This window comes from Crinia signifera, chromosome 1, assembly GCF_055691185.1.
Source record: "Crinia signifera chromosome 1, ASM5569118v1, whole genome shotgun sequence".
NCBI classification, from domain to species: domain Eukaryota; kingdom Metazoa; phylum Chordata; class Amphibia; order Anura; family Myobatrachidae; genus Crinia; species Crinia signifera.
This window is the reverse complement of record NC_139217.1, coordinates 297,228,949-297,241,916: the sequence shown is the minus strand read 5'-3', so window position 1 is coordinate 297,241,916 and position 12,968 is coordinate 297,228,949. Positions and strand designations below refer to the sequence as shown.

General features: G+C 39.6%; 1 protein-coding gene across 3 annotated transcripts in view; it reads left to right on the top strand.

Moving 5' to 3' along the window:
- The window catches only part of RIC1 (RIC1 partner of RAB6A GEF complex), a 105,197-nt gene that overhangs the window by 13,236 nt on the left and 78,993 nt on the right, over positions 1-12,968 (top strand). For all 3 annotated transcript variants that reach the window (XM_083186000.1, XM_083185999.1, XM_083185997.1), the window contains exon 2: positions 392-499. In XM_083186000.1, the coding sequence (XP_083042126.1) occupies positions 392-499 (108 nt within the window). The remainder of the gene's footprint in view (positions 1-391; positions 500-12,968) is intronic.

The following is a 12,968-nucleotide window of genomic DNA, read 5'->3' as shown; positions in this document are numbered from 1 at the left end:
CGGTCCCAATCTCATTGTTTTCCTTGTGCTTGAAGATGACATCAGAAAATAATAGAATCTGGTTGCTTTGGGCAAAAACATCACTTTTCATTTTTAACCTTTAGTAAATCTACATTATAAGTGGTGTATGTACTAAGCTTTGGACTCAGTTAAAGTATCAACCAGCCATCTGCCATGTTGCAGGCTGTGTTTGGTTATCTCCATCGACTTTATCTCTTTTCAAGGCTTAGTACATAGACCCCTGTCTGCTCATAGCCTACACACAAAGGAAGAACCTAAATCTGTAGCTAGTTTATTCCTGTGGTCTGCACATAAATGTGAGGTAGCAATGATTTTAATGATAACCATGCTGTGTTCCATGTATTTATATGGTCTTTCTTCTATGTTTCAGCCCGGCGTATTAATAGCCAGTTACAAGGAGTCCGCAAAAGCCACGGCCCAGTTTGGAGCTTATAAGCAGTCGGAATGGAGACCGGACAGCAGTGTCATCGTTATTGCAGTAAGCAGATGTGTGGCGTGTGTAGGAAATATTATGTTCTTTATGTGTGTGTGTGTGTGTGTGTGTGTGTATATGTATATATATATATATATATGTATATGTATATATATATATATATATATATATATATATATATATATATATATATATATATATATATATATATATAGTAAATGGCACACTGAGTGCTTAGGCAAGGTAGCACATAGCAGAAGTGTATTATCATTTTGCCTTCCTTTAGAGATGCGCAATACTTATCGATGATAATGATGATATCGATGGCATAAACACAAAGCCAATTGCTAAGACAGTGTGCCTTGGCTATGGAGGCATAGTTTAACCTGAGACACTGATGGCAATCCTTCTTCTCTCATAGGGGCACATTTATCATTCAAAATTTGTGGCTAAGTCCCCGCAAATATTAATTATCACTTGACTGTATCAAGAGGGACAACAGCAGGAATTTCCAATCCCTGCTGCAATCGCTCCAGCACCGCCACCGGCCGCCTCCCCCATAGGATACTAGGTTACTATGGGGGATGCAAAGCTGCCCGATTATCAACATCGAGCAGCATCACTTTGGGTCCCTGGACTACCCCCATTCTGAGATTGTGGTAGCCCATTGTAACCTATGGGTTACGGGCCGCACTGCCGCCGGGGGCAGCGCTAACTGCACATGCATAGACCCCTTGGCACCCGGCTGAGCACATCAAAGGGACGGGCTTTTGGAGCCATTTCCCTGCGTGTGCAAAAATGATACAGCCCTGCGGTAGGATTGCATATTACATTGCGATCCGGGGCGGTAATATTCCACCCAAATTGCATTGTAAATGTGATCCTTAATAAACGCGCCCCATAAGGACAAGATGCGTTAATTCTGTAAGGGTTTACCTGTGTGGGGGTGAACATTAGCTTCTGTGTCTGGCTAAATTTCTTCAATCTATCATTGTGTGCCACTTTTTTTTGCAAAATGTGCTCATACACATTTAGAAAATATTAGCCATAGATTGTAATAAAAGCGACCAATAATGGCTATCACACTCTTTAACCTCTTCAAATTCATTATGAAACCTTGTTCGTTCATGCTGCAGTGATTGTGTTTGTTCATGTATCTAGAATTTCAGGTCAGAGGCACCCAAATGTAGTTCTTAAGGCACCCTAGCAGTCCAGGTTTTAAAGATATCCATGGCTCAGCACAGATGTGTCCAGCTTTTGCAAATGGTCACTACCTAAACTGATGCACTGTACTATGTTTACATTAAAAACACAGGATTACAATTAGGGCTCTATCCAATTAGCTGCAAATCCCCTCACAGCACATGAAAGTGTGTTTCTATAGGGCACGTTCGAACCGGAGATTGTGTGATTGCACCTACTTTCCAGGTTACCTGCATTTACAGCAAAGTGTTGGCTAATTATCTGCTTGGGGTTAGATGGGGGCACCGACACTGGCACACTGCACAATAACTGCTCTAGATATTATGCATTTTTCTTTGTCACATCTGCAAGCTATAAAGCAAAACTGTGTAGAACAGTTGTGCAATAATATTGATATACAAGTAAAATAACTTCTTTAAACAGAGCATATATAGTATTCTGCAAGCTGTGAGGGTGTGGTTTAAAGAATGCTTTTATTGTTTAAAAATAGCTTCATATCAGCAGAATCCCGTTTTAGGGAAATTTTACTTTGATCTTCTCAGAGTCAGATTATCTTGCATAAAGACAGGAGAAATATGTTTGAGATAGATGTGTATATATATATTAGTGTTGAACCCCCTTTTATTTATTAGAGCATGTGGTCACAGGCCACTGCACTCCAACCTGGGAATGGTGAGTGCAGTAGTTTCCTGTAAAGTATGTATGTATGTATGTGTGCGTGCACACCTAACAATAGGGCAGATGTATTAAGCCATAACAAGAGATAAATGCAAGGGTGTATCACCCTTGCATTTATCGCTTGTTAAGGCTTAATACATCTGCCCCAATGTGTAGTAACAGCTTCCCAGCAGCAAGATGGCATACGATCCCATTCACTGCTGGGATACGATATGCATGTGCAGTGGTGACCATCTCTAGATTCAATCCGATGCACCTGTATGCTCCGTAATACAGATTTCACTTTTATTAAAAAAAATTTACTTTTCAATTAATCAGCCCAATGTGTTGAAATCGTGTACAAAAGGGTCAAATCGTACTCCTGTATGGCCAGTTTTACATTGTGTGTTGTATTTTCAGTCACAGCAGTCTGGCATCTTTAAATCTATTTTGGTAATTCGGGTATGTGGATAAATTAATTTGTATGGATAAGTCAACGGAGCACATAAGTATGTATATGAAATAGAAAGCCTAAAATAACCACAAATTTACAGAATTGATTATAAAAATAGCTTTCGTTGAGGCTCCACCAACTATTAAACACGACAAAGGCATTTTAGCACTTCAACACTATCTAAATATGGATACAAATCTAAGCGATCAAAGGAAAGATTTTATTTTACAATCCGTTCACTTTATCCTCACACACAATTACTTCACGTTTGATGGTGGTTATTATTTACAGTTGCTCGGGACTGCCATGGGCACCAGGTTCGCCCCTAGTTTTGCAAATCTGTACATGGGACACTTTGAAGATCAATATGTGTGGCATAGCCCATTTAGGGCGATCCTGGTGCGCTATGGCAGGTATATAGATGATTTATTTTTTATTTGGGATGAGGATTCTGCACGGGCACATGATTTTCCAGAATCACTTAATTCAAATTTATATGGTTTAAAATTCACGTTTTCACTCAATCAACGTCATATTAATTTCTTGGATATAGCCATCACAATTATAAATAACAGAATTACCACTGCCACATATAAAAAAGATGTGGATAGTGGAGGATATCTGAATTACCACAGTTGTCACCATAGACCGTGGATTAATAATATCCCCAAGAATCAATATTGTAAAGTGAGAAGGAACTGCTCAGAGGACCTTCAGTTCCAGCAACAGATTGGGGAGAACAGGGATACCCTGAGTGGCTCCTCAAAAAAGCGGAACTTGAAAGTAAAAAAGTGGAGAGATCGTCACTTCTAGTTCCTAAAGAAACCTTGAAGCCTCCTCCTTTTTTGGCTAGTCCACTGTTTATCTCTAAATACAATACACATTCAGAAGATCTACGTGATATCATTAAAAAGAACTTTAGAATTCTGAAGTGCGACAATTTATTGGCTACATGTTTAGAGGAAGAACCTAAAATAATCTTTAAAAAGAACAAAACACTAAAAAAGATCCTGTCACCAAGCCATTTAATAATGATAATAAAACAACAAATAGAAATCTTAAAAAACAGAAAGGATGTTTCAAGTGCAAAAAAACAAAATGTATGACTTGCCCACACATCAAAGAACCTAATGATAATTTTTATTCAACTTGTTCAGGGTTTTCTTTTGATACCAAAAATTATATTGATTGCCAGACAACATATGTAATTTATCTGATAACCTGTGTTTGTAGATCCCAATATGTGGGCCATACTATTCGGACACTTAATACCAGATTTTTCGAACATTGGAGAAACATAATAAAAGGTATTATGAATCATTCTTTAGCAAAGCATGTACAAAATAAACATAAAGGAGATCCGCAAGCAATTAAAATCCAGGGTATAGAACATATAGTAGAGACCACCAGAGGTGGCGATCGCTATGATAAACTCTGCGCACGAGAAGCAGACTGGATTTTCTCATTGGGCACACTCTTCCCAGGTGGCTTAAATGATAATATAGAACTTAACAATATTCAAAATCTGTCTTGAGTTTCATAGAAAATCATTTCTTCCTACCTAAACATACGAATATGTAGATATGTAATTTTAGATCTGTATCCCATAAATATATATAGTTGTATGCGTTCCATTTTATATATGTATATGTGGCTGGAAGAATACAGCGGCACTCGGAGGGCTTTCAAATAAACAAGGTGTATTCACAGGAAGCTCCCTTATATCAAATAGCTGTTTATAACATCCCACAGTGGGACTCGTGTGATGCCTGTAAGTGCCTGATCACTTACAGGGAACCGGACCAAGTCAACTGTCACGCAGCTGGAGGTCGGAAGGTATTTACATCTTGCAGAGGTTGCTCCCGGCGTCAACTCTCACTACAACGGAGTCACGCCGGTGGTAGCGACTGACCATCAATACAAACGTGACGGAGATTGCTCCCGGCGCCGGCTCTCATTCCAACAGAGCTACGCCGATGGTAGCAACCAAGACGCTGTGCCTGCTTCCAACCCTCCTCCTGTCTGACACAGTGACCGGTTACTCCATCTGCCCATACCACCGATCTCCATCCTGCGGTACAATTTGTTGTCCAATCGGGACATTGGTTACTTACCACAACTGCTGCTACAACCTATTACCATCCAATTACCTGGAAATAAATACAAGTCAGTTGGCCAACTTGAATTCAATATTTAAACCTGTTACCTGCCAAAGAATCCCCACGATTTAACCAATATACACAACTCAAGTGGGTAAGAACATTGGGGGTACCTATGTATCTATTTATGATGTTAATTTGTTTATCCAGGCAGGTATGATATTCTGCAATAATAGTATTGTAGTATTTTATTTAATTGTGTAATTTTAATTGTGCTTTTTATCTTTAATAAATTGTTATAAACATTTACAGTGCGCTCTCATTTATATTGTATTTTTTCAACTATTAAAGATGGAGTATAAATCCTTGAAATCATTTTAAGTTTTTAGCCCAAATGCCTACCGATAGTGACCACGATCACTGTGTGGGTGTCATCAGAGGATGTTTAACCTCTGATATTACTGGATAAAGCCGGTATTTCAAACAACCAGTAACTTGAGTTATGTCAGTCCACCTCCATTCTTCTGCCAGCACAGAGCTCTTCTCTGCTGGTCTGTCCCCTCTCTGTTGTAGCTATTATATAGATTGTGACTACACTGAATATATAACCAACCTCTAGCTATTGTGTTTAAACATCCAAATATAAACCAAGATCTATTTTAGAAAAATAAAATTTGCTTTGGCAAGTAATAACATGTAACTAACTGAATAGGAAATATCTACATAATAATAAAGAAAATGTTATATGCTTGTATCACCAGACAAAGCTCTATCACAAGATACTCTGCTTCAGACATAAGTGTGCATATCTCTTTATCTATCCATTAAAATTTATTTACATAAAAGACACATACGGGCATATTGAGGGTCGGTCGTAAGCGGATCCAGTTTCGCCAGTTTTAGCTTTTACATCAGCTAGACAGGCGGATTCTCTTTCACCCTGTCAGTATTCCGCATATTCAGGGTGAATTCTGTATGGAACGCCTCCTGGCATTAAAACACCAATGAGGCGGAACTGGGGCATGTACAATTTGCCTACAAGCCTAGACAGTCACACACACATTAGCTTCTGCGGGTTCGGTGCTGTGGTGCCTTGAGTTTCAAGTTTTGTTTGTTCCGTCACACAGCGTGCTCTCCCCCTGCTTAATTCAGCAACAACTAGTCATTCAGAATAGTCAATTAGTGGGCTTCTCTGCTCAGTAAAAGCATGCACAGTCAGTCTCTCTAGGGCTGGACTAGTCAGCATGTGGTTGAGTGCTTTTTGCTCGGCAGTAACATTTAAAAGCCTCGTACACACTACCCGAGTAGCATCACTGCCGATAGTTAACTATCAGCGTATACACTGAATGATATCGGTTGCCAGAGGCAGATTTTACACAAGGACTCCTGGGCATCTGCCGTGGGACCAGGGGTTCCCAGAAAGATATCCTGGGTGTCATCACATAGACCTGCCCACACTCTGAAAGACCCTTTTGATTTTTCTTTGATAGGATAAAAAAAATTTGGACACACAAAATGGTTTTATCCACAGTTTGTAGTTCATTTACTTTAAATGGGATACAGCTATTAAGTCTATTTCCAGAAGACCTAGAGCCTGATTCAGATTTGTACGGAATGCTTATGTTCATGCAGCTGAGTATTTATTGGTAGACTGCGCATGTGCCATGGTGCGCTATCAAATCTGTGCCGTCTGCAATTGGCAGCAAAAATATAGTGCTATGGATTGTTGGCGGGAGACTGGCCCCAAACCGGTATCTTACTTAAGCCCTATAAGGTCTAAATCCGCCTCTGTTGATTTACCGATATTGTTCAGTGAACTCAGTCTGTGGCTGTGCATGTGGTCTGACGGTATAGTCAGATTGGCGGTGGTCCTTCTGATCTTTTTACAATCAAATTTAAAATACATTATTTTTTTTAATAAAATGTCCCGTCTTTATGGGGCACACTGCATAGCTGTTTGTAATCTGGTCAGAACTGTAACACAGCCACATAATCCCTACAGAGTACATGCAGAAAGGTTTAGTATACAAGAAAGTATGGGTTTAGACATAAGAAAGTTGTTACAAAGAAATCTCATTATTCTCTCCTCCTAAAAATCAACATATCCAGTATGCAAAACGGTACTCGGCTAGCCAGAACCTTTTTGGATTGTTTCTGTGGACTGATGAAATAAAAATAGAATAAGATCTGCTTTGGCGGTAAAACACACACACAAAAAAAACACCTCACAATTAAATCTGTGAGTCTGTATATTACGCCTTTTGATTTGTGTGGCCAACTCTTCACCAGGGCTTGAGTGGAAAGCACTATAGCCTAGATATCTGCTAAATCCTGGAAGTCATTGAAGAAATTGAGACTGAAAAGAAGTTGTATATTACAGAAAGGCAGCAATCCAAAACATACCTCAAAATCAACCATGCAGTACTTAATAAGGGACAACATATTAAGAGTGGAAATTATGGAAAATCTTTGGGGAGATCTCAGTGCATGGAAGACAGCAGAATGTTTCTCCGCTAGAAGGGATCTGCAAGGACGTGTGAAAGGAAAATATCCTAAAACAGGACTAGAAAGGCTCTTCACTGGCTTATAGGAATGTTTGGAAGCTGTGATTTCTGCCAAAGGAGGTGTCATTAAGCACTTGCTGACAGTGTCCAAATCTTCACACATTTCAACTCTCAACTATTTTACATTCAGTAAAATTCCACAGTTGTACAGAAATATCATGTTTACAAATGTAACATGCAAAAGTTGTGTTTACTGATCTTCTTCTCTGTAAACGCTCCTCAGTAAATATACACATTAGATTATGTGTAGCCAAAACAATGTGTGTGTCTGTCTGTAAATGGCTAGCTTATGGCGGGAATACACTGTCAGATTACATGACTGAAAACTGATAGGCTTAAATCATGCTGTTGTTTAATTATTATTAGTTTCTTATATAGTGGAGCATATTCCATTGGGCTTAACAATTACACTGACAGTAATACAAAAAAAATGTGGGAAACAAAAACTTAAAAAGTAGGAAGCTTACAATATGTGTAAGAATAGGCACTGATACACAAGGATAGGTGCTGCCTTTGGAATAGTGGCTCTGCCAGATTGCAAAGGTGCGTAATGGGCTGTATAATATGGTCACGCAGCAATGTTGGCTGGGGGGGTTAGGCGGATGGGAAAGTAAAGAAAGTCCAAATACTGTATGTGGGGTTTGTGGACTTTAAAGAGGGCATGTACTTGAGTGGGATAGCTTATGAAGGTTTATTATTATTATTATTATTATTATTATTATTATTATTATTATTATTATTAATACATTTGACAATTTCTTATATAGCGCAGCATATTCTGTTGCGCTTTACAATTGGAAACAACAGTGGTAAAACAAACTGGGTAGTAACAAACCGACATGGAGGTAGGAGGGGGCGGTACTGGAATCTGATCAGCTTGCCTGAGAGGTGTGTTTTCAGATAACCCTTGAAGTTGTGGAGACTAGAGGAGAGTCTTATTGTGTGGGTGTGGGAGGGCTTTTCCACAGAGTGGGTGCACCCTGGAAAAAGTTTTGTAATAATGAGTGGGAGCAACTAGTATGTGTGTGGATGAGAGTTACGGAACTTGTGCAGAGTGAAGGTCTGGTAGGGAGATATGTTTTTTCTTTTTTTTTTTTAATCTTATGTGTGAGTAAAAGTATTTTATATTGAATATGGTAGAATACCGGTAACCAATACACACAGCGAATCGGCAAACCATGAACGGTTGGCCGATCAGCCTCAAAGCTACATTCAGAATAGATTGTAATGGTGAGAGTCTATTTTTGGTAAAGACAAGATTGGAAACTATTGCAATTATCAATGTGAGAGGTATAGGGGGATATTCAATCTGGGCCACTATTTACAACGGGGGAAATAGCGGTTTTCTCCTATTCAATGCTGTCTTTTCCGACAGCATTGAAGAGGCAGATCGACAGAATGGGCCCGTTTTGTCGATTTCGGCCGTGAATTGTCGCGATCGAATAGCGACAATCCATGACCGTTTACATAGACACACCCCTCTTCGTCGATCGTGAAGTGGGGAATTGAATCGCACCTGGCGATCTGCAGTCGAACAAAACGAAAACAGGCCAAGGTCACGGCTGTTGGGCTGGATCAACAGTCATGACCCGGGATTGGATACCCCCCATAGAGTGCATGGACTGGAATTTATGCAGTGTCTTCTGTAAGATATGGACATAAACGAGATCTCAGTGTGTGGCTAAACAAGGTCTGCTTTCCTACCCTCAAGCGGATTGTCTCCATTATTCCCCTTTTAACCCTATAAGTGCCAGGTTGGTGTGAAAATTGGCAAGCAAACATTTGTATTCACCAAAATGACCTGTAATGTTTACCTTTTTATATAGAAAATCTTTTTTTACACATTTTTTTTTATTTGAATTCTTATAACAAATGTGAGCGACGCTGATATTTTTCACATCTCTCACATATGTTGGCAATCAAAGGGTTAAAGGAACAGAAGAAATATCTGTTGCTCAGGCAGAGGCAGCCTCATACTAATTATTTAATCTATCAGACATATGATAGGATGATTCTGCATGACCACATGTTATTGGACCAGCATCATGTACAGATAGTTGGTAACCCTGAGTGCGTGCCAAAGCATTCCGTCTCGGCGTGCCGCTTACCGAGAATGGGACGCACGTGCATGTGAAAAGCTCGCGTCTCCCCATCTCAAAGCACTGGCGGTTTTAGTAAGCGCAGTAGTAGAGCTATTTTGTAGAGCCAAATGTTTGTGTAGGAACATATTTATCAGACATATTACAGCCTGGTGTTCCTATAGTTAGCTGAAACGGTGCCACCTTTTTAAAGTTGGACTTCCTCCAAAAACAGAAGAGAAATCTGTGCACAAACTGCATGTAAAAGGGATTTGCTTGGTAAACAGCTGCTTTAACATGTAAATGAAGACTGGATAGAGTAGTTCATGTTCATCTCCAACATAGACATTGGTAATTGATATACTGAGTAATCATCTCCAGTAATGGCCGCACACCTTGATTATGTTGTTGCTTTTTCTTCTTTTTAGTATGTTGCATGGTCCCTCTACAGCTTACATTTGTATTTGAGGTATCATTATAGTAACTTTGTCCATAAACAGATCTGGAGATGGAGTATTGAGAGCTCTTTACTTTTATATAGATCTTGGCTATTTGACATGGTTCATTCTACAATCTCGTAAGTACTTCAGGTACTGTTCACTTAACATTGATTGGCTTTGTCCCTTTGGGGGACTGTTATGCTTTGGAGCCAGAGCCCTTTACAGTGTAAGCCCTTTGGAATTGTATTTATTAAGTTCTCTATTTGATCCTATGTAGGATAGATTTATTGTTGTACTCATGTGAGACTGTAATGTCCTTATGTGCACCAGCCATATAGATCTTTCTGAAAACAGAGGCACAACTCAGCATAGTCTGTAGTTCTTACAATATGCTGGAGGCTTATGTATTAGCCTGGTGAGTCTATCCAGAATTTTGCTAGAGCCTGGCCTCTTACATAAGTTACAGTGTCTCTGAACTTAAGCCCTGTACTCGGGGCGAGTTAGATTTGTGCTGAGCGATCTAGTTAAGAACAGATCACTCAGCACACAACAATGCACCAGTATAAATCTCTACTGGCGATGAGTAGATTTATATTGCTTGTAGGGTCATTCAATGGAAATGTTCTTTTCATGTAACGTTTGTTACCAGTTTTCATGGCAAGCTTTGCATCAAAATGAAAGCATATCGTGTAGCACACAAGCAACTTTTACTTTGTGCATAATATTCAAAACAAATGCTCCAAAAAATATTTCACATGATATTTTAATTTTTTTTGTGAAAGTGTAATAACGTTTGATTCCATAGAATGACCCTGCAGTATAAAACCCCATACACACAGGGCAATATTGTTAACAGTATCTCTCAGAAACAGGCTTCTGAGCAATACAATACTCAATCCTCTAGTGTGGACACTCAATATCATTAATGATGCACACTGCAATCATTATCTACTGAACATGAAGATCAATTTGGCATTATAGCCGTTCAGTGTGTGCGGGCAATATCAGCCATGATGAACTTTATTTGCCGTGGTCGTATAGTACAGGGCTTGACAAATTTCTTCAAAATGGTGGAGCCAGACAAACTATGTACATGTGTAATAATGCCTATTACACATGTACACACACCCATTACATATTATACTACGGGCAATAATGCCCATTACACATTATACCACACATTGTAATACCCTTTACATATTATACCACATGCTGTAATGCCTATTGCATATTATGCCACATAAGTTACCTGCATGCTCATTGCTATTGTTTCATGCTTGCCAGGGGGTTAACATGGTCTGCCAGTGTGTTAACAAGGTCTGCTGGGGGTAAATGCTTGTTGCCATGGGGTTAACCTGCTCTGCCAGGTAAATGGCAACCTCCTCCTCCACCCCCTGGCTGTACAAAAGCAGGTTTAAAAACTTGCACCAGATCGCAAGCCAAATTATTCAGAAAACCAGTCTCCGGAATGCAATCGTGTGTTTCATGTTTTGAAACCTTGTTTCATGCACAAGTAAAATATTTGTGTGTATTTCATGTGCTTGATGTGTTTATACAACAAAAATGCAAGATCCCTCAAGATACCTCAGTGAAATATAATCGTATTCTGAAATACAGAATAAACCTTTATCCAAAATGCTCCTGGTCCAGAGCATTTTTGGATAAGGGATACTCAACCTGTACCTCTTCAGCCACAAGTGGGAGATCTAGCCAAAAAGTGTGTGGGTCATTGGGTCGACATGGGCTAGGTCGACACCTGAAATAAGGCAACATGCTTAAGGTAGTAATGGTTCAACACAAGCATTAAATCAACAGTCAAAATGTTGACATGGGTTTTTCATTTTTTTTTGTCTGATAAGCCAACATAGACACTGTATCGGTACACTGTGCTCACCATGCTTCAGTCACACTATTTTATTCTCCCTCCAAGCCCTAGTGCAGTAATGGCTAACTTGACACTCCAGCTGTTGTTTAACTACACATCCCAGCATGCCCTGCTACAGTTTTACTATTTGGCCATGCTAAAACTGATGCAGGGAATGCTGGGATGTGTAGTTCAACTGCTGGAGGGTCAAGGTCAGCCATCACTGCCCTAATGGATGGTAGGGCATAAAATACTGCCTGTTGGTACATGTCTGCTCAAAAAAAAAGTGAAAAAACCATGTTGACCTTTTGACTTCGACCTAGACACTGTTGACCTTCCAACCATGTCGACCTTAAGCATGTTCAACTATTTCAGGTGCCGACCTTGTCCATGTCGTCCTCCAGTGGTCGACCCATTGAATGTCGACGTTTACTGTGTTGACCGAATAGTGCCCAAAAAAGGGGTTACATTTAACTGTTCAGGATTTTTTTTTTTTGTCTTTGCTGACCATTTACTAACCAGTCGCATACAATGACATCATATTTTCTTATACAGTTACCATGCGATTTAGATTCAGAGAGTGACAATTGCTTGTGCGTCTGTAGCTTTGGGAAGTTGCAGCAAGGGTTATACTTCCCCTCATGCTATACAAACATGCAGACTTCTGCTCAGACTTACAGCTGCTAAACTTGAGGAGCTGAGAAATGGAGGGTTTCAAATTTCTTTCCATCGCAGGTTTCCTGTTATTCAGCAAAGAGCCAAGAATAAAAGAAGCCTTAAACAGACTGCATAACCTTACTAATTCATAGCTGCAGGATGATTTTTCTCTGTTCAGGCCAGCAGGACTTTTTTATGTTCCAATTTAACAGCTTTATAATTTCACCCAGTATGTCTGGAAGGAAACTGAAAGGTCACAAAGGGCAGCATTACCATGTGTGGGCAGTAGACTAAATGTATATTAAAGTGTCATAAGGCAATCCTTTCCAATACATAATAACATATAGCTAGTTGCATATTCCGCGAAACAAAATAAAATGCCTGGGGGCACTTAAACTGTGTTTGCATTAGAGTGAAGGGCAACGTTGCCGATCATTGGGTTGAATTCCCTTCACCCTGGTCAACATTACCCATACACACTATGCAATACAATGAACA